The 24,118-nt window shown below is 32.8% G+C and overlaps 1 protein-coding gene across 1 annotated transcript; it reads left to right on the forward strand.

The window, feature by feature from the left end:
* The first annotated feature begins 5,134 nt into the window (after nt 1-5,134).
* On the forward strand, nt 5,135-24,118 carry LOC149898935 (ceramide synthase 5-like). The gene is made up of 7 exons (XM_090114311.1): nt 5,135-5,445; nt 8,175-8,292; nt 16,634-16,855; nt 21,785-22,006; nt 22,744-22,862; nt 23,321-23,465; nt 24,029-24,118. The coding sequence occupies exons 1-7, from the start codon at nt 5,267-5,269 to the stop codon at nt 24,116-24,118; spliced, it is 1,095 nt and encodes a 364-aa protein (XP_089970437.1). The 5' UTR covers nt 5,135-5,266.

Consider the following 24,118-nt stretch of genomic DNA (forward strand, 5'->3'; position numbering starts at 1 on the left):
GAAAATTTTCATTATACAATTTGATGGGGTTCTTATTTCGAAATTGATGCTAATAAAATAAAATAAAAAATAAAACCCTACTAAGTCATGGTCTGTTTATAATTCGTATCTAATATAAATGATGACTTTTACATTTATTAAAATAATTATTTTTCTTTTTCCAGGGAGAAATAAACATCTTCAAAGGCCTCGAACGCTTCGCAAAGGTTTTTACGTGTTATACGTATTTGAAATTAATTTTTTTTTCCTTGCAAGAGTTGATCTTGATCATGTACTGAGTTACTATTTTTTTATACAAGTTTTATCGGCCATGGATACAAAGCTTTTGGGCAGCATTTAAAAAAATGTTGCCAACTTAAAATATTACTGTGTACTTTTATTTAACTTGGCTTAAAATTTTTACTTTTTTGTGCTGTGAGAGATAAAACATTATGGCCTTTTTAATGTAATATGAACACCAAATAATTATATCGAGATCCTAAAGATACTTATGTCCAGTATATTTTATAATTATAGTTATTAGCTTAATTAATATTAAAATTTAATTAAATATATGGCAACAATTCGGTGGTGCGTCATTCTACTGGAAAAAGTTATTTAAAGCTATTTTGGTGAATCAACTTATAATTCATACTTAATTTAAACTAATTTTAACGTTACCTATAATTTTATATGATATCAATACTATAGTCGAGCCAATTGACGCAACATTTGACGTCTATCAATTTTATCTTCGAAGAGAAGTATTTAAAAAGAAAAAAGGTTTATTGACACAAAATTGTAGCGACGTCAGTTCTTTAAATCAGAAATTGTTTATTATATTTAGAATGGTTTATCAGTAAAATGAAATCTTAAAATTACTTGAATCGGTCATTATTATTATAAGTAATCGTAATTGAAAAAAGTTAAGCAAATGTGCAGTTCTAACAAAACGAAATATCATGTTATTCTATGTCGTCGTTACTAGGTTACGTTATTGAATTTTGTTGAACTATCAATGTTGCCTATTAAAATGGCTCTACTTTACCTAGTACTCATTTAAAAATAATAACCAAAATAGCTTTGATTAATTATTTAGGGAATGGGATAAATTATAATATTCTTTGTTTCTTTTGTTATTTTTATTCATTTCGAAAGTTAAAACTATATACGCACAGTCGTACAAATAATAATTAAAAAAATATACATTTATACATTACGATTGTCACAAATTAGACTTTAAGTACTGTAGTTAGGGTTGATTTTTGTATGAAACTGTGAGTTTATAGTTTTGTTTTAAACAGAGTTATCCGGTCGCTTAATATGGAGTGTTGAGAGCTTGTTTTCATATTTTTTAATTTATTTTTATTATTTATTTATCAAGTACATAGCTATCGTACCAGCATTTATTAAAAATATTAGCATTTTAATTAATTTAATCGGGACCATTTGGACTTAATTTCTATAAACAACGTGTAAATGATAGTACGCTATTGCTATATCATAATATGATAATTAAAAAAGTGAACAAGCCTACATCTTAAGGCAAAGTTGTGCTTTAAAATTAAAATAGTTTGGAAAATCCAAAAGTGCACGCCTCATAATTTTTTTTAATAATTATTTATTAATTATTATTTTTGTTTATTTAATAACAATTAAACCACATCGAATCAGACCCTGAAAAATGAAAGGGTTCTATTCCTGAGCATACTCAAGCGTAAGAGAAAAAAAAAGACTCGATTAGTAAAGTATTTCGGTCGCTATCGTGTTAACAAGAAAATCCTCCGCACATACAGACACACGGACGTCCAAGACAGAACTTTTTTAAACTGTTTTTTAACTAGTTTAAATAACAAAAATGACATCAAAAATATCATGAATGTTAAAAATAGTGTTTTTTCTTAATATGTGTGTGTATGTATTATCTTACAAGTGCAATGTATGATACATAAAGACATTTTAAGTTTGAAAAATCAGATGTTTTGCGCGAAGTGACAGTAGTACCCACCTCAACGCTTCGCTTATGAGGCGTGCAATATATCAAATTGAGGCGTTGCGCTACTCGTTGTAAGATTGGCAACAAAAATATATCATTTTATCTTAATAATTTACAAATTATTCAGAATCTTTCCTCCCCTTAGATATATTTTTCAACGAACTAGTATGCATGCCCTTAAACACATACTTATCAGAAAGTATGTTACCGCGTTGTTTTATAAACATTAAACATAGTTGTTTATTTATTTTCTTGTTATACACAATCATTAATTTATTCATTATTAATTAATTCTTGTTATAATAATATACACACTATTAAATGTCGCAAGGCAAAAAGACGCATTTGAAAGTATGCATCGAGCTTAACAAACGTGTTGTTTCTTTCGTAATTAATATTCAAATAGAAATATAAATAAGTTAAAGAGAGATGGCACGATATTTGTGCGTTAGGTCTATTCAAGTTTCAAGACGTACGATTTTTGTATGGTTTCAATCATACGATAAAATAGTACCAAAAAGTCCATATCAATTGATATAAAAATCTTCGCACGTTATATATGTAGTTAGGTAAGTAGGTAATTTGCTAAATCACCCCAAAGACGCTTTCATAGGATACAAATAGTTAGGTATTGTTATTGATTATAAATATATTATGGTTGTATTTAGGTAAATTTGTTAGTCTTTACTTGCATACTTAATTTTTCCCAATATTTTCTCGAAAATATTTTAGACGGAACCCCTTACGTTATTTTGTTTCTAAGTTTAATGAGAAATTGCTGTGCCAGCGCAGACCAAAGAAACTTAATGCGCATAGGTTTAATTTTATTATGCAAACTGTACTTTTTTGTCCACAAGGAACAATGAAAAAATTATACGAAGTTTTTCTTTTTTATTTAAGTTTTTTAAAGTTAATAAAAGTGAGGTTAAGTAAAGGGAAGTTTTTGGCGCCTATGTTGTCTATGGTTAGAGTAAAATATACAAAATGAAGATATGCTAAGGTATCTGTGCCTTTGTTAACATGTTAATCGTAATTATTATTAATGTAATTAGGCGTACGTTTGCTATTTTTAATTGAACGGTATCATGAATATTTGGAAGGTAAGGATAGTAGCGCCATTAAAAAATTGTGAAAAACATTCATGAAGTTAATCAATAATAAATAAATAAAAACTCCGTGCCAAATCATCTTACTTTAACCCCTGAATTTTTTAACATCCCTCAAATTAAATTAAGTAAACACACAATAATAAAACATTTTGAATGTATCTTTGTTCATTGATAGCATGCGCACAATTACATAATTATATTGAGATTAATAATTTAGACATAAGTTAGAAAAGAGATTGAAAAAAAACTATTTTTTAATGGCGCGGCTTATAATTTAATCAAAAATTGTACAAGTGACAACATACGGTCTTATGAGTACTATATAGTGAATCCAATTATATAATTGTTGATTTTTAAATTAGACGTACATAGAAAATTGTTAAATGTTTGGTACTATGGTAAATGGAGATTTATAACTTAAGTAATTTTTATTCCAAAGATTCTTATTGTTTGTGTTCAAAGCCATTATTTACGGAAAGAAATTTATTGAAATTAATAAAAATTGTTTTCTAAGGAAAGAAATTTGAGCGTTTTGTTGAGTTTTATTTAAGAATTGGAAGTGTTGTAGCGTCATAATGAAAATGTATGGATGAGCTTTGTTACGCACTTGTATTACTTTATGTATGCAGTAAAAAGGATGGAAATAAAAGATTTGATGCTACGTATGACATGTTTGTTTCATTTTATGATTACCATAATTCCAATGAGAAAATTTTCACCCATTTCAATTAATAGTACGTAAGTATGATTTTTATTGAACATAATATTATCTTAAGAAATGTATGTTATATTAAAATTATACTACTGCTCCTACTGGTTTACTTACCATTGATTTTTTTAATGAATTTTCTAATGTCACTTCGTGAAACGTTATCTCAAAATTTTCTGGCCAAGGATCACATAAAATAATGTGGGAGTATGATTCCAACTTGATGATGATGAAATACCTAATGCGTAAACAAGGTCTAGCAAGACCGATTTTGCTAATTATTCTTCAAATTGTATTCCCTATTGTTCAGAGAAAGAGAATTGAGAAAACCTTAAGAAATTGGCGCCAATAATAAAAATAAAATAGTTTGGAAAATCCAAAAGTGCACGCCTCATAATTTTTTTTTAATAATTATTTATTAATTATTATTTTTGTTTATTTAATAACAATTAAACCACATCGAATCAGGCCCTGAAAAATGAAAGGGTTCTATTCCTGAGCATACTCAAGCGTAAGAGAAAAAAAAAGACTCGATTAGTAAAGTATTTCGGTCGCTATCGTGTTAACAAGAAAATCCTCCGCACATACAGACACACGGACGTCCAAGACAGAACTTTTTTAAACTGCTTTTTAACTAGTTTAAATAACAAAAATGACATCAAAAATATCATGAATGTTAAAAATAGTGTTTTTTCTTAATATGTGTGTGTATGTATTATCTTAGGGCGTATTCAGAAAGAAAGCTTGAAACTTATAAGCGCTTATCGGCGCTTATAAGCGCTGGTAACCCGAGCAGGAAAATATATGAACATACGCTTATAAGCGCTGAAAGGCGCCGACAAGTTTGTTGAAACTTGTTGAAACTTGTCGGCGCCTATCAGCGCTTATAAGCGCATGTTCATATATTTTCCTGCTCGGGTTATCAGCGCTTATAAGCGCCGATAAGCGCTTATAAGCGCTTATAAGTTTCAAGCTTTCTTTCTGAATACGCCCTTACAAGTGCAATGTATGATACATAAAGACATTTTAAGTTTGAAAAATCAGATGTTTTGCGCGAAGTGACAGTAGTACCCACGTACGTGGCGTTAGCGTGCAATTCGTACAACCTCATGCGTTGGACAGTTTGCATGAATACCCGAAATCTGTTGATTGAGATTTCGGGTCAGCTAGTATGATAAAAATAAATAAATAAAATATGGGTAGGTCACATTGGTACCTACTAGTTTTAAAATATATTTTTATAAAAAAAAAACTGTTTATTGAAGACAAACGCGACCGAATGTATCTGCTGGCAACATTTGTTTCCGTTATGACTTATGTCTAATCATAATGTCATAAATTGTCTATCACTCTATCCGTCAAACGAATGTGGTGGTCGCCTGCGGTAGTGAAAAGTAATTTATTATTTTTAGTTATATTTTCGTTAAAACGAACTGAGTGGTGAATTCAGTAAAGTGATTAATACGTGTTATAATGCTTCAGTCGGTAATAAATACATTTTGGAGTGAATATGTTTGGTTACCGCCTAATACAACTTGGGCTGACATTGCGCCTGGCCCGGATAAGACTGTAATTTATACGGACCATCGGCATGTTTTCTTTCCTATACCGTTAGCGCTTGCTTTTATAAGTCTACGCTATGTATTAGAAAGGTAAGTGCCAAATATTTCAATTACTCGTCGAAAAAACGTGGGTTCATTCACGAATATTTTTCACGTTACAAGTCTGGGGGCGTATTTAAAAATTGCCGAATGTGAAACATGATTTATTAATATTCATTTCATTCTATAATCGCATCATTAGAAATATGCTGCGATACCTTTTTGAAATAGGAATCGTGCATTTCTTGGGATTCCATAAAAGGATTAGAACAAGAAATCGTTAGCATGATAGTTAGAATCATTATATTTTTTTATTACACTTAAAAAGTAACACAGAAAGATGCCAATTCAGGAATCAAATATTAATTAACATGTTCATGTTTAACATAATATCATCTGCATACACATTATTAATTATGAATTCACTTCCCTCTTGATAATATTTACAGTATATATTAAAATAGCTATCAATACTTAATAAATTTAAACTCTTAAATGATGACAGAATGGTTTTTGTTGAATCTGCGGTCAGGGTGTACCCTTGGGGGCGCTAAAGTAACATCTATTTTTTATGGTTTTATCGGCAAGAATAGCCTAAAAAAACCCCTTTTTTATTTGTATTTTTTCTCTAAGGTTGATAGTTGACTGAAAATCTGAATAAAAAATGTTCTACAGTAAGTTTCTCGAAAAATATCAACCTTAGAGAAAAAATACAAAGAATAAAAAGGGTTTATTTTAGGCTATTCTTGCCGATAAAACCATAAAAATTAGATGTTATACTGACTAAAAAAAAATTTCAAAATTTAGTGTCTTTTTTCCATAGCGCCCCCAAGGCTACACTCCAACCGAATCTGCTTTTAATGGATCAAAATTTTCATGATATGTGATTGTTTGGTTCCAATTTATGTGTGATATAGGCAAAATAAAACTGGACATAGTTGTCTCAATCACTAAGTACAAAATATTAAGACTAAAGTGTTATCTTGAATATTTTATAGCTACGAATACTTCCTTATAGTTAAAATATCATTTAATTTGATTAAATGAGTAAATGATAACAGTTACTCTGATAATGTCCAGATAAAGAAAAAATACTATAAATCTCTCATATGATAATATATTTGCATGAAATTTTATTAGATATTTGCTTATCAAAGCTTTAGAGTTTAGATTATATCTATAGAATTTAAAATTAATTTTAAAAGTTTTAATTTGATACCTGGAAACTGGTATTAAAGTATATTTAAACATATTTTAATATGCCTGCTATTGAGTGTTCCTGATAAATGATAAGAGTAATTTAAATAAGAAATGTAGTATTTTACATTTTACAGGTTTTGTTGTGATAAAATAATCCATACTAATATTATAAATGCGAAAGTAACTCTGTCTGTCTGTCTGAACCAATTTGCATGAAATTTGGTATAGAAATATTGTGATACCCGAGAAAGGACATAGGATAGGTTTTATCCCGGAAATCCTACGGGAACGGGTTTTTCTTTGAAAACGCGGGCGAAGCCGCGGGCGGAAAGCTAGTACATAATATTTTAATTTTAATTAACTTGCATTCCCTGCAGACAACTCTTTACAAAAAGGAGTTCATAATACTTTATTAAGTAGTAACTATAGCTATGAAAAGTTACAAAAATCATTTTTGCTGACAGTAACACTGACCTAAATAAAAAATAAATAAATTGAGACAATAAAAAAAAAATGTTGTGTGGTTTTATGAAACCACGGTAAAAGTGAAACTGTTCGAACGGTTCCGAACACTGCTTTGTGTAGCGCATGTCGCGTGACGGTCGGCTGCCGAGTAGTATACCTACTCGGCAGCCGCGATACACGCATCATCACACACCAAAAAGTTTGAGACGATGTAATAAAAGTTTCACTTTAAAAAATTGTGTCAGGCTCAGTATCTATGGAATACATACTCTGTATTGTGTGGGAGTCTGAAGAATTCACAGTTGCATTTACAAATCTTAAAACTATGCTTCCAAAATCTGTTTGTAAACATGAAATACGATTGTATGTACATCTGTTGATTATTATGTTGATTGTATGACAAACATTTGAGCTGAATTTTGGTTAATCTTATCTCTTTATCAAGTCCAGTTGAGGAAAATGGTATTTATATGGTTTTAGCAATGGCATGCAATTTAAATGCAAATTTTGTTAATGTGATATTTATAGGAATAGAGTAAGATAACATTATGGTATCATCAGCTGTAATCTTCCATGCTGCATACATTTAAAGGATATATAAAAGAAAGATTTTAATTTCAGTTATAATTTTTATTTTGAACTAGATTTCCGCCCGCGGCTTCGCCCGCGTTTTCAAAGGAAAACCCGCATAGTTCCCGTTCCCGTGGGATTTCCGGGATAAAACCTATCCTATGTGTTAATCCAAGTTACCCTCTATATGTGTGCTAAATTTCATTGTAATCGGTTCAGTAGTTTTTACGTGAAAGAGTAACAAACATCATACATCCATACATCCTTACAAACTTTCGCCTTTATAATAGTATTGAGATTGAGATGTAAGTAAGCATTGGGGGGTTATAACGGTTATCCTAATTTTAAGGTTTAAACATTTAAATAGATCCGATTTTATGTCTGTTATAAACAGGCTTGACTGAAGTTAAGATATAAAAAGTTTCATATATTGATTACTTTAAACAATATTCATCCATATTATTATTAAGCATTAATTATATTAAGCAGTAAATAAGACCAAATTGATGTAAACAACAAACACTAATATTAGCATACATTTTTAGGTTTTTCTATGCCCCTTTTGGCAAGTACTTGGGCATAAAAGACAGCAGACCGCGACGGGCGCCAGACAACCCCAAACTTGAAGCAGCTTATAGGGCAGGACCTAAAACACCTAAGCAGGTTAGAAGATTTTTTTACTTGTCACCAGTAGAAAAGATATTAATCACTAGCTGTGCCCCGCGGTTTCACTTGCATTGCTCCGCTCCTGTTGGTCTTAGGGTGATGATATATAGCCTATATATAGCCTATAGATGATATATTACCTTCCTCAATGGGCTAGATAAATGGCCTATATAACACCAAAATACTTTTTCAAATCGGACCAGTAGTTCCTGAGATTAGTGCGTTCAAACAAACTCTTCAACTTTATAATTAGTATAGTTTTCCACCTGTTAAGAAATTAAAAATGGGGTTACATGCTTATAATAATTTCATAGTTTGTAATGCTATACCAATAGACCGGTTTCTGAATTGAGTATTTGATGTTAAGAATTACTTGCACCATGCTTAGATGCATAAATATTTTCTTGTATGAGACATATGCTTTCTCAAACCTTAACCAAATCAGTGCTCTATTGAGAAACTGGCTTATAATAATCTATGTACTTATGAGAGCCCTTCAAAATGACCCATAGGACTTGTTCTCTTATATTATTGACTCGCATATAAATAAAGAATATAATTACGTATTTATCTTTCTCGAGTCGACGAGTCAAGGCAATACATTTATCTTAAATGTGATGATTTACTGTGCTATCTTTTTGCATTTCTCTGATATAAATAAGTTTATTTACTTACGGCAGGCAGGATATATTTTCTTTAAGGAAGTAAAGTATTTTTAATAATACTTCAAGTGAATTTTATTTTTACATTACCTAATTGATAAACTTATACCGTATATTTTTCTCCTCACTGCACACACAACAACTGTCCAACAACTGTCCTCATTTATCGTAATATTCGGCATGGACCTAGTTCTTTTTCTCAATCCTCCTGTTTGCATTAAACATTCATTACAACATTCTTAGATTATGGATGGATTGGAGACCAATACTTAATCTAAGACAACATTGTTATTTAAAGAAATAAAACAGAAATGGTTTATCCACCTGTCCCGTTAATAGCCCCTCATGGTCGTTAAATGGTCTTCTTATAAGAGATAGTTGCGACTACAAGTACTGTGTTCGATTCCGAGATGCGGGTCGTATTGTAATAATTATTGTATTATACTAGCTGCTTCTCCCGAAGAGACTGTTTTTGTAAGGTTTTTATAAGTTACTAGCTGTGCCTCGTAGTTTTACCCGCTTTGCTCCACTCCTATTGGCCCTTGCGTGACGATTTATAGCCTCAATGATTTGATAAATTGCCTATCTAACACTGAAATAATTTTTACAATCAGACCTATATCGTTTCTGAGATTAGCATGTTCAACCAACAAACCAAACTCTTCAGCTTTAAAATATTAGGATAGATTATGCTAATGTGATCCAAAAATAGAATTCGTAGAAACGATCTTTTCAGTGGTATAATCAATCCGACTTTACAACGCGTAAGAATTATAGTAACACCTGCGGCTGAATACACTATCATTGACGAATATATGCTCCCTCTTTAAGAAATTTAATCATGCTCTGTAAATCGACACGCCGTTAATACAGCCAGGATTACTACTGTACCTCTCGGGTTGAAACAGAGCGTTTTCATAACCACTGACCCAATAAAATGCGGACTGACTGACATAAGTGCATTGGCTATTTCATAGAACTATTGCATGATCTGTTAGAATTTAGATGATAGTTAGGTAAAGAAAGATGGAAGTCAGGACATCTCTCGTTTCGTATTTTAGATCAAGGAACTTGGTTCTTTAAGATCTGATATTATTTATGAGTGTTTCCGTTAAAATCTCAATCAAATCTATTTTTTTACCTATGTTTATTCCTCCCATGACGATTAATTTTTCAATCAGTACCTAATTTTATATTCATAATCCTGAAGACAAATAAGAGGTTGAGGTTGTCAACAGGTTAATTTAAGGCAATTTACAAGTTACCTGTTTTCAGCTTATCATTAATTATAATAGGTATATGTATTATAATCTTTACAAGCAAATATGCCCTCGAAATACTCAGCATACTATTTATGATTTTATGAATGACATGTGCAAATAACTATGATGCTATTTAACTAACACGTTTATGTGAAACGTAATATTATAATAACACGCACTACTTAAAATAATTAGTATAACTTATAAGTATTAAATACAGGCCTTTTTATATGAACCTCGATTGTAAGATATAGTTGTTTGCATTGTAACAATATAAAAAAAGCGGCTAAGTACTAGTCGCGCTCGCGCACAAAGGGTTCCTTACCAAGCGCGGATCCAGGGGGGGGGGTCACGGGGTCATGACCCCCCCCTGGGCTAGGTCCACGACCTAAGTGGACCACTAATTTAATATTAATTTTTTTAAATTAACAAATTAATACTGTTCAACATGATGTTTTTATTGAATTTTGAGACAAAAGTAATATAGAACAATGAAATCAATTACAAACGGTAACGGAAGAGAATATAACAAAAATCATAGAAAAAGTTTATTAGGGTCGACCTGTGGTCGTAATTTAAGGACAAAAAACAGGTTTTTCGATTTTTAAAAAAATCTATAACTGCGGAATAAAGTGTAATGGTAAAGTTGTATGTAATTATTTTTTTTTCTACAACTTTTGCTGTTACACTTTTCACACAAAACCTCAAATATCGAAATATCCCAGTTCGTGGATAAGAAATAAAATAGCAAAATTTTTTTTAAATGAACAATAGAAAATACAGTCAAATTACAACAAAAAATCGGCCAAATGCGCGTCGGACTCGCGCACCGAGGACTCCGAGCAAACATATTTTTTCATTATGTTGTATCTTACAATTTTGTTTAAAGGATATTTTCTTTATCTGTGCTTGTAAGTGCTTAAGTCGTTGCTTTTAACCAAATTTCAAGACTGTGTTCACGGGAAGTACCTTGTAGGTTTTGATTGATGATTCCCTTGCAAGTATAGTTGCGAATTACAGAATAATTATTATAAAGCTGAAGAGTTTGTTTGTTTGTTTGTTTGAACGCGCTAATCTCGGGAACTACTGGTCCGATTTGAAAAATTCTTTTGGTGTTAGATAGCTCATTTATCGAGGAAGGCTATAGGCTATATACCATCACGCTACGACCAACAGGAGAGGAGCCACGGGGGTGAAACCGTGCGGAGCGGCTAGTTACAGAATATGCGGCTCTAATTGCTTTTTCTTTAGATTGCGTTGACATAGAATTTGAATTAAATAATAGATTTAAGTTATTATAGACCTGAGTTCTGATGTGAATATCAATTAATCCATCAGTCCTCGGAATCACAGACACAATAGAAAATCTATTGTGTCGCGCCCCGATCGGGGCTTACGGTGGTCAATGGGTTAAATACATGTAGACGTTCATGAGTAAAGGGATTGTTACTTTAAAATGATTTAAAAAATATATTTTTATTTAATTTAATTATTAAATAATTAGGGTTTTCGCAGTTATTACTACATCTGTGCTATAACACGATACTTTTTACTCAATTTCAAGACTGTGTTTATGGGACAGGGTGCTCCCTGCAGGTATTGATTCCCTTGCTAATGTCGAAATCCTACGGTCTACGGTCCCTTGATGCTGTGAAAAATTCAAACGTTTTAGCCAACGCAATCAAAAGATGCAGCTGTAAATGCTGAAATTTTTCGCAAAATTCGACACTCCCTAAGAAATCAAAACCTACAGGGTAGTTCCTGAGTACACAGAGTCATGAAATTTAATACAATCAAACGTCTTATAACGCAGACTAGCTTACCTCGCTTACCTAGCTGTGAAAAAATCAAACTTATAACTTATAAGCCAACGCAATCAAAAGATACAGCCGTTTATGCTGTAAATTATCGCAAATTTCGACATTATCGCAAGGGAATCAAAATCTATAGTTATTGTGCTACTTGTGTCAGCACAGATGGAGGAAAAATTGCTAAAACATACATTTCATGCTTAACAACATTCGCAAGTGTTGCCAGGAATCAAAACCTACAGGGTACTTCCCGTGAACACAGAATCTTGATATTTAATCTTTATTTAATAGAAACTTACGTTTTATAGCACAGATAAAGGAAAAATTGCAAAAAGCATAAATTTAATATTAAAACATATAAAAATGTTTGTACGGAACTCTTGGTTCGCGAATCCGACTCGCACTTGACCAATTTTTTTTTAAATCTACGTATCAATTAAATTACCAAAATATAGCTTTTGAAAATATCCCACGTCTATGTGACCCCCCCCTGGCACTAAGGCTGGATCCGCCCTTGTTCCTTACTATCATCTATAATAGAAAATCATTTATTGTATGGGGACCCCCTTGAATATTTTAATTTTTAGTATTTGTTGTTGTAGCGGCAACGAAAATACATCATTTGTGAAAATTACAGCTCTCTATAAGCTATCACGGTTTATGAGTAGGGTTGCCAACCTTTTTTTTACAAGAAATAAAGTATATTAAGGTCCATGAAGATTATTAAACAGTATTTTAGCAAAACAAACAGTATTTATTGTAGTGTGCGCCTTCTGACTAAATAAAAAATTGTGAGCGTCTAAATTGTAACACATAATAATGTGTCTGCACTTTGATGCTGAAAACAGTATTTTGTATACTTTTTTTTGTTAAACAGTAAAAAGTATAATTTAGTGGAAAACAGTAGAATACTGTTTAAAACAGTATAGTTGGCAACCCTATTTATGAGATACAGCCTGAGACAGACAGACAGACAGACAGCGAAGGCTTAGTAATACAGTCCCGTTTTATCCTTTGGGTACGGAACCGGGTACGGAACCGGGTACGGAACCCTAAACATGGATTTGTAGGTATTAAATATATACATACTTACGAATTGTACTTTAAAAAATTCGGTAAATACTAAATATAACACATTTGCGTAATTAAACAATAAATTGTATACATTAGCGTTGTTTATATGAGGAGGTGTTATGTTAATCATTTGGGGGTAATAACATTAATTAACCTTTTTAAATTAAAGTAAGATATAGGTATATTTCTTTAAACAATTGTACTTACGTAATACCAATTTAAAATCAATTTTGTTTACGTATATTATGTGAATATACATTGATAAATTAACATGATACCTAAGTACTTTAAATTCGACATTGTAGTTAACTGTTTAAAATTAATTTTGTACTGCTTTAATTATCTGTATGTGTAAAAAAACAAAGTCGTTTAAATTACAACAGAATACTGCCATAAAAACAATATAAGCTGCAGTGCGGTTTTTAATTTGTTATCTTTTCTAAGTAGGTATGTCGGATTTCTTTGCACCAAAAATAGCAACATACCTAAGTAATCATCACAAATGGAAACATACAAAAAGTTTAAAAGGATGAATATGAAGAAAATTACTGAGACGGTTTGAAAATAACAGTTTATATATATAATAATAATATAAAATAATATTTATATATTCCCTTGTGCACCTTGATAGCTTGAGACCTGACAAAGGACACAGGATAGGAATTATTCCGAAAATTCCACGAGAACGGGAATTGCGCGGCCTTTTCTTTGACTACGCGGGCGAAGCCGCTAGCGGAAAGCTAGTAAAGTATTAAATAAAATAGCACTTAGGTAGGCACTAAGCCTTACAAATGGTTCATGTATTGTAATGGACAAAAACCTATTTTCTACAACAAACATTGTCGATTTAATGTCAAACTTACACTCATATAAATAAGGTCGATTTTCTGAATAAATTATGCTAGTTTTTATGTAGTCGTACGATTATGTAAGTATACAAATGGCCTGAAACCGCTATTATAGAACAAAAGCGATATTCTCCGCTTGTAATAAAATAAGAATATAATTCTGTATAAAAACTTCTTAGATAATTCTCTGAACCTACTATAGTAGTTATCGTACTATTCAATAATTAATTGATAAACACAAAAACTTAGATGCTTGTTATGAAATATGAATTAATCGGGATAAGTTTTGGTGCAGGAAGATATGAAGTGTTGAATATAAATGCACATATTATGCTACTTTTGTAGTCTCTTTATAGTTTATCATTCATAAAAAAGTCCTTTACGATTACCAATCCTCAGTACTTATAATGTTATTTATAAATTATATTAGTAAACTAGCTTCCGCCCATGACTTTGTACGTGCATCCCCGTTTTTCCCCGTTCCCGCAAGAATTTCGGGAAATCCTTTCTTAGCGGATGCCTACGTCCTAACATCTACCTGCAATCTGCATGCCAAATTTCAGCCCGATACGTCCAGTGGTTTGGGCTGTGCGTTGATAGATCACTATATCAGTCACCTTTGAGTTTTATATATGTATATAGATTAACTATGTATGTAGGTCTTAGATGTAGGTTATGTGACTAAAAAAAATGTAACATATCCTACTTAACCTAAATAGCCATTTGTTACATTTTTAATTAATTTACGACGCTATTAATTAAAACAGCTTACACAAGAAACAATTATATGCCTCACACGATAATAAAACTAATATGTTCAAATTCTTATAGTGCGTTGGAATACTGGTTTTGGATCAGTTAATTTAATGTATATTTCATGTATCTCTAAGGTTGACTAAGTTGAGTAATACGAGGCTTAACTTTGCTTATCTAAGTTACGTTTCCAAAACCTATTAATATGTATGGTTTATGGTAAAGAACCTTATCTGCCCTTCGAAGTGTTTCTCAGACAAATCAATGCTTTTTGTGATGAAAATTAACCTAGATATGAGTGTAGGTTTTTACCAAATGCCATCAAAACTGGCTGTTGAGATGTGCACACACTGTTTCTTGTATAATAATTTTCTGATGGAATAAAGATGGTACCACGGTTCAGCAATATGAAAGAGTCGTATATTTTAAATTAAATCAATCTTTCTTTCTCTATTCTTTCTCTATTCAATTCTCAAATTTTAACATTTTCTTAAGAAAGGCATCTGCCCTTTTCAGTAATCTTACTGAACGCTTTCATAAACGGCTCACATTTTCCGACTATGGACACAACAAAAATTCATCTTTTTCAGCTACTGGTCCTTAAAAGCATCAATGAATATTGTCCAAATACTAAAGCAAGCAATATTGGACTCCCACTAGTCTTATATCTACGTAGGATTTCAAGGGCATTAGTAATATAAGGCATCTGAGAATTGGGTCACGAATTTTAAACACATTTCCGTTACAACAATTTATTCCGTAAGAATACTCCTACTCTGTAATCTCACGCATGAAACGAGATCAGTCAATGTACCTAATGTTTTACTTAACCTCTGAAGATGTTAGTGCACGTTTTCTTGGTACATTAACATGGTTGGCTATCCTTTATTTCGCTATTAGCTTCGGGCTATCTCCTTTATTTTTTATGTGTAGGTAACTAAAGGTGCTTTTCCACCTATAATGCTTTTTACAAACACAATCCTCGCTGCACATCCTCGCACATTATTGGTGGATAAGCGTTAAGCACCCTTAGTATACACAAAAGATGTACATAAGGTTAAACAGTATATATTTTTAAAAGTATCATACATTCATGAATCACAACGTTTTAATTAAATAACAATACAAAATCAAAGTCCAATAAGTGTTTCTTTTTCCACTTTTGATTTTTACACGTTTATTTCTTTATTCAGGTTTGGATTACCTCATAAAACAGATTAGGTTAAATAGTGCGTAACAATTTCTAATTATACTTTGTAACGTACTGTTGTTTTGTCAAGGATGAAATACATTCAGTCAATCAAAAAATTTGTACTGGTGAAAAAACTAGGCTAGCAAATTTACAACAAAACATAATAACAAAGTTGAAACAACAGGCAATTTTATCGCTAAGGTAGCGTTTTTTCCAGAAAACCAATTGGTTTACGAGAAGCCGTAAAAAATAATGTCTAGCCCTTATGCCGCCCATTTCCATTAAAACAGTCTAGACTCTAGAGGAATTACACCTAGGAATATATTATGATCAGTATCTCTATATTCCTAACATCTCCCTTGCTCTAACAGTTCATTACAAACTTGTCTTCTTTTTAAATTGTCTACTAAATATCCTACGTAATTATTATTAACGTTCACGTCGCTTCACCCTAAAAAATAAGCGATATCTAAAACTATTGGTCTTCAACCACGAGGTAAAGCGCCCGGAAGTTTGCTCATATAAAAATGTACTAAAACTTGATGCACAAACTTCCCCCACCACGCTACTTTTTGGCCAAGAAGTTTGCCGGGCGCTTTATCTCGTGGTTGAAGACCAATAGACAGGTATTTTCTATACTACTTAATTTTTTGTATTAATTTTCAACGATGAGGTGGCCCCAGGTGATGTCCATACCACTCTATTTTCCTTATACTGATTTTTTGCCTATTTCCAGCTATGTGCGTTAGCGAAGCAGTTGGACATGACGGAGCGGCAGGTGGAGCGCTGGTTTCGGCTCCGCCGGAGCCAGGACAAGCCCTCCACGCTCGTCAAGTTCTGCGAGAACCTGTGGAAGTTCACGTTTTACGTGTGCAACTTTAGCTTCGGCATGTATATACTGTGGGATAAAGCATGGCTGTGGAATATCGACCATTGCTATATTGGATATCCGCATCAGGTAAGAATTGGTCTTGTGTGTGTGTCACTGTGTGTGTGTGTGAGTAAACTCTAGCCAGAACTAAAGTACACGTTTTGTTCGGATGTATAAACTTACCCATCATCTATACTAATATTATAAAGCTGAAAAGTTTGTTTGTTTGTTTGTTTGTTTGAATGCGCTAATCTCGGGAACTTCTGGTCCGATTTGAAAAATTCTTTCAATGTTAGATAGCTCATTTATCGAGGAAGGTTATAGGCTATATATAATTACGCTACGACCAACGGGAGTGGAGCTACGGGGGTGAAACCGCGCGGAGCAGCCAGTATAATATAATATATTTGTCGTTTGCAAATTGTGCAAAATCCTTATCTTATGATACGCGATATGCTGGCTTCCCATATATGTAAACATGAGAATATTGGAATATTTTTATAATATTTACTTAGTCAACAGTCAACACATAGGAGGAATGTTAACAGATATATAGCTTACAATAACGCAAGAGAATCTATCGTAATAGTATTAGGTTTGTTTTGCACGACTCTATTCAATTTACCTTAATGATATTTATAAAGAAACGATAACCTTAGGTCATATTTATTTACTGATAAATGATGACACGACCACCATCATAGGATAAATAAAATTATTTAGTATCTATGCACACTATTTTATTTAGTTTATAATTTATGAGCTGTATGCGTGGAGTAAACCCTGGTATAATTTAGGCATGACGTTCAAGCTACGTCTATGCTATTTTAAAAGAGCTGCTGCTTTTGCTGTTAGTTGAAAAAACTTATGAAATCTGTTACTATACACATTTTCCCAATCGATTTTACTCTCAATCTCACTCGCCTGGGTATATCTACTACGATTCTTTTCTATGGGTACCTACTACCTATCTCAACTGAAATATTCCAAATAATACTTTAAAGAGAATTATTTTATATGGCTAGGCTACCATTTTTTAGGAATTAATACCAAGATTAACACGATCTTGGCACAATTGTTTTTATCACAGCCGTAACGGACGGTTTATCGCGGCCAATAAAATCGGATCAGCTGTTTCGTTATCACGGGACATTGAACTTGCCGCCGAACGGTGGGCTCGATTGCGTAATATGACTTAATATGTCCAAGATGTTTATTAAATTGGAAAATATGAAGTTTACTTTATTCTTTTGAAATGGAAAAGGTGACTGACTGTATAGTGTTTGATGTACTGATAGCAAGTGCATTGTAGGAACGATACGGTACGGTCGTTTTATTGATTTTTATGGGTGACCATTCAATGGTATTTTAACGGAAGACTACTTTTAATTCGGGAATACATAGTCTGGGATAGTTCTTAATTTTTACAAGATATAAAAATACATTCTACTTGAGGAGACCGTCTTTTTTTGTAACTCACTAAAAAATTATCGGAAATTAGAACAGTTTGATCATTGTAAAAAACAAAAGATTAGCCCTGGCTTAGTATTAAAATGCAAAAAATATCTCTATTATGTTTGCGCATTGCTAAATTTTCACTAAATCACGGCTCAGTGCGACCTCACGCGGTGGTCTTGACATCTATGCGGTGACCTTTGCTGAAATAATGACTAAATGAGCCCATTACAGTGTCGTTTCTTATGTTAAAATAGAAAAAGGTACGCTTGTTAGCCGTATGACATGGGAGTTGAATGATAATGCAAGTTTGATGAACGAGCAATAGAGAAATATATCATTGTAACTATGATTGTTCTGCTTTGAACAAATTGTTTTCCTATAGTATTTTATGTCTGTGGCTACCGGCTACAAATATAATAATTGTGGCTGCTGTACGTTTTTAGAATTAGCGTACGTTTAAAATATTTAGGACTAGTTTCGCAACTATCCAAAAAATTCGTTTAATTTATTTGTGAGTTAAAATGGCATATAATAAATGAAAATATACGTCAAAAGGTATAAAGTAGGCTATCAGTGATTTTATCAGCAAGCGCTAAAGCCTAAAACCTTTCAGATAACGTTTCTTAATTTTATCGAGCGGAAATCAGAGGTCACACGCAAAGAACATGTTTGAAATATGTGTAATAAAATTGAAAATGTGTGTTTCTATTGAGATATTGAGTTGAAAAACTGTCGTATTACTACTATGTGCATCGTATACAATAAGAATACAATATATTCTCTTCTCTATATTAATAACGTTTATAAATATTCATATTTTGGCCCGTTTAGTGAATGCATAATAATGCATGTTGCGAACAAATGTGTTAATTTTCACTATTGTTTTTTGTTGCATGTTCTCAGAAGAGCCTTGACGCCAATTTTTATTGTCTATCAACATTTTTATTCCTATTAAATCTATACTGTATAATAATACATATTATAAAGCTTGAAGAGTTTGTTTGTTTGTTTGAACGCGCTAATCTCGGGAACTACTGGTCCGATTCAAAAAATTCTTTCAGTATTGTAATTTGGTGTTGGATAGCCCATTTATCGAGGAAGGCTATAGGCTATATATCATCACGCTATCATCACGCTAAGACCAACAGAAGCGGAGCCTCGCAGGTGAAACCGCGGAGCACAGCTAATATTCGATAATTTACAAAAAAACTCATAAAAAACACAAAAAAATATATTTATAACAAGAAACGGGTAATTATCTGTGGACTGCACTTTTAAACATAAAAATAATAGCTTTTACTATTTGCATTTGTATGTGTGTTACAGTTATTCTCTGAAACAGCAAGACCTATTTTTACTTTCACAACTTTCACTTGACGATAGTTCATGACTAGTTGATTTCTCATACATATCGTACGCTATTATATCGCGTTATTATTAAGCTACTTTTAATATGAAACAAGAATTGGGCATTAAGCTCAAAAATACATTTACTAAAAAAAGTAAATATTTTTTTTTTAATAAAGCGACCTTTCATAAGCTAGCTTATGCCTATCAAAGGCATTAAATACTACTACTTTCAAACTTGACTAACACTATTTTTTCAAAGACAATAACTTTAAAAATTATACGCAGTTCTCTTACGTATTTCATATACCGCGATGATACATAGGTTCTATACATCGTGGTTCATATTACAATGCACATGAGTAATTAATAATTGTCAAATCCTTGTTTACTACTAGCCTTCCTTATAAACAGCTAATCTCTTTATAAATTCTCGTGTCACAATTTTAGTAACCATACTACTCCAAAACGGCTGGACCGATTCTCATTAAATTTTGTCTGAGAATCGGCCAACATCTATTTTTCATACTCAAGTTATAAGAGCAAGGTAGAACCATGTTTGCCGGGACAGCCAGTTTACCTGTATTAGGATAAACAGCTTTTAATATTTATCAAAATGCACCAAACTATGACCTAGTTCCACAAAACGGTACTAAAATTTCAATAACAATGTTATCCATAGCATAGCGTTTCACTAGAATAGCGTTAAGTGTTACAGGTCGTCAACCGTACACAACTTGGTCAATAATAGCTTTTATATGGCCTTAAGTGTACCTAGTGGTTAGTACTACTGAACTAGAGAGGGTGCGGGTTCGATACCCGTAAAAATATTTAAAAAATGTTGAGAAGAACAGTGTAGTGGATATGATGTATGAAAATTTACTTAAGCATTTATATTTTTTTATTAGCGGTCCAACCCGACTTCGCCCGTGGTACATGTTAGCGTTTTCTCTCCATAAGAACCACCCTCGTACTTCAAGGAATATTATAAAAAAATATTAACGAAATATGGTCCAGCCGTTCTCGAGTTAAGCGACACATTTTGCGATTCATTTTTATATTATAGAATTGAATGTAGTTAAAACAATATGTATAATGTTTTGATCAAATGTATGTTATTTAAAAATGACACTGGTATCTAAATTGTCATTAAGCTATTGCATAGCTTCTATCGCGGGCCTTGAGCGCGGGGACCGAATCCAGAAATTCCGTAACGAAAAAACCTCACGCTCCCCACTCCGACGGGCGCGGAGTTGTGGCTTGAAGGCATAGCATGCAATAGCTTTACCGCGACAGTCCCCGAGTACCACACGTCTTTTTTTTTAATTATATAAATTAAAAATTATACAAATAAGCTCACATTTTCATTTCAAAATACTATGTATTACTCTATGTAAGACTGTATGTTTTTAAGTGTGACGTATTGTATGATTTCATGAAATATGATTCATTTTGTATTTGTGTTACAGGTTGTGTTTTTTTATCAATTACTTATAGATATAACCAACGATATAAACAACATGACTCAGTATTATTAAATCAATAATTAATCAAAGTTTACAACTCGGTTCAACTGACTAATATAACAAGTAGAAAGATTCCAGGAATATACAGGCACTTTCTAGGCGGGCGTGACTTACCACCTTAGATCTCGTCACCACTTTCCATCAGGTGGGACTGGGGTCAAACGTCCACCTATCTAAGTATAAAAAAAAAAAAAAAAATACTTTTTCAAGAAATTTCATAGTCACTTTTTACCTTTTAGTCATCACTTTGCACTTCTAAGATATGATAATATTATTATTTACAATCAATGAATATTCCCATTAATATACAAATTGATAAGCAAAATTATGGACAATCCAATCCATAATTTTGGAGAGGAAAATCTGTCTGTCTGTCTGTCCATTGCTACAGTCACAGTGGTAGAAAATTTGAGAAATACCATTTACATAGACAAGTTATACATAATTACTATTTCTTTATGAAGGGAACCTTAATATAATATTACCTACCAACACCATAGTCCATAACATCAATTCTGCTGTCAGGACATTAACTCTAACCAAATCTATCTACTACAATCAGTTCTTGAATGGCTTATGTCCTAAAAACATGATAAACTCTGTGACAATAACGATTTCAAGAACTCTATGAAATAATAAAATCGATGAGAATTTGAGTACTAAAACCCTGCTACACCCATTCCAGGGACTCACAAGCGACGTATGGTGGTACTACATGATATCGTCCGCGTTCTACTGGTCGCTGACCATATCCCAATTCTGGGACGTCCGTCGCAAGGACTTCTGGCAGATGTTCGTGCACCACATCGCCACCATCGCGCTGCTCTCCTTCTCGTGGGTCTGCAACTTGCACAGGATCGGGACACTAGTGCTGCTGCTGCATGACTGCGCTGATATATTCTTGGAGGTACGTGAACTGTGCACACACATTACACAAACATACACTAAGCTTCTATAACAAACCTGATACCTTAAAATACCATGCAAATAGCTGTTATATTTGACCTTCATCCATACTAATATTATAAATGCGAAAGTAACTCTGTCTGTCTGTTACTCAATCACGCCTAAACTACTGAACCAATTTTCATGAAATTTGGTATGGAGATATTTTGATACCCGAGAAAGGACATAGGCTACTTTTTATCCCGGGAAAAAGAGGCAAACCCGGAAATCCTACAGGAACGGGAACTATGTGGGTTTTTCTTTGTCTGCGCGGGCGAAGCCGCGGGCGGAAACCTAGTACACTATAATTATATGTATACGTATTCGTTGCATACACGCAACAGAGGTGCGTTGCGCACATGTGCGTTAAGTCTGTTTATACGAAATATTAACTGTTTGCTAATACAGGCATACATGTTCAAGGCTGCAAAGTTATTCATGTATTGCAATTTGCAGTCCCCTTTCGAAAATAAGTTCACATTTTTTCAGACATTATCTGGATACATAAAGTATAGATTAATCAGCGATTGAAACTACTAATAACTAAAATAAAATAAATAAATAAATAAAAATCTTTATTGACAAAATAATTATACAGGTAGATAAGGAATTCTTAGTTGAATTATCCTATCAAAAAATATATTCAGAATCCGTATGAATGTCTGTATCGTATACTAATTTTGTGACGTCACATTTCAGGCGGTAAAAGCAACAAAATACGCAAGCTACCAACGTCTCTGCGACAGCTTGTTCCTCATGCTGGTTGTTGTGTGGATCGCCACAAGGGTTGGAATCTTTCCATTCTACATTATATGGAGGTGAGTAACTGCAAGACTTTCCACCTGGTTACAGCAGAAGTTACGGGCCTTATTCTAGGGTGGGAAAGTAATGGTTCTAGCTAACGACATATTATTATTTAGCCCTGTTTTTGTTCACACTTGAATTTGCTACTGTCATAGTGACCCACCCTGTTCCAGTTAATTTTTCACTCTGGTTTTTAATTATATTTTTTTCTGGAAATGGTGATCAGAAAATTAATTGGTATTGATGTAATTGATGAATGAATGCTAAATTTTAAATTGAAAAAATAATAAGCCGTTAAATAAATTACTATTTGTATTATCGATATATCTATCTATCGACTTTTATAATTAATGCTTTTACAATAATCTTTACTGAGTAATATATTATATATGTTATTTTTTACAACGGATAAATCCAGAGAAAGCCTTGGCCAATGTTAATGAACGTTTTCAATATAAAAATAAATTTTCAGCACGTCAATCCGCGCGGCACAAATAGTGCCGATGTTCCCCGCATACTATATATTCAACTCGCTGCTCTGCTTGCTGCTGATGCTGCACATCGTCTGGACCATGTTTATATTGCAGATCGCGTATAATGCAATAAAGGCTGGCCAGGTGAGATAACCGAATGGGGATAAGTATAAGTATCTTGAGGATAGGTCAGAATGTGAGGATGGGAATGTATCATTCTAACTTTGACGTGACAACGTCTTATAATTCGATAAAGCCGGCTGCACGCACGAAAAAACATGACTCATGCGGCGTTACCTCGCTCTGAGGCGTTCCATGTAAGGCTTGAAGTGCAAGCGAGAGCGCGGAACGAGCGACAAAGAAGCACAATCGGACGTTGTCACGTTCAACTATCGTCAGTAAACCGACTTTACAGACAACCAATTTTTTATCTGGTGCTGTATGTGAATTGGAAAATGTTTATCATTTAAGCTAATTAGTATGCAGTTAAAAATGTTTATTAAAATGCTCATGCCTGCAATATAATGTAGAATTGAAATTAATAAGAGATGTGTTCCTGTAAGTACTTGGGGATGAAAATGTTGCCATTATTTCCCAGGATTGCCAATTTCGTGCCCTCTAATTATCTTGAAAATTATAATATTTAATTTAGTACAAACCTACTATAATATGTAATTTTTATTTAATATTAAATTGAACAATTTCAGATGGACGGCGATGTTAGGAGTTCGTCGGAAGTGAGCGACAGCCCCAACTCAAATCACAGCTCGCCCACGAGGAATAAAAACAAAAAGTGA

This window comes from Colias eurytheme, chromosome 21 (assembly GCF_061535395.1).
Source record: "Colias eurytheme isolate Ceu_HAF_F1 chromosome 21, ilColEury1 Martin Lab GWU primary, whole genome shotgun sequence".
Taxonomy (NCBI): Eukaryota; Metazoa; Arthropoda; class Insecta; order Lepidoptera; family Pieridae; genus Colias; species Colias eurytheme.

Excerpts from the sequence above, each read along its gene's own strand:
- LOC149898935 (XM_090114311.1), top strand. The coding sequence starts at position 5,267 with ATGCTTCAGTCGGTAATAAATACATTTTGGAGTGAATATGTTTGGTTA. Across the intron at positions 16,856-21,784 it reads ATATTGGATATCCGCATCAG|GGACTCACAAGCGACGTATG; the intron begins GTAAGAATTGGT and ends CACCCATTCCAG. Across the intron at positions 23,466-24,028 it reads ATGCAATAAAGGCTGGCCAG|ATGGACGGCGATGTTAGGAG; the intron begins GTGAGATAACCG and ends GAACAATTTCAG.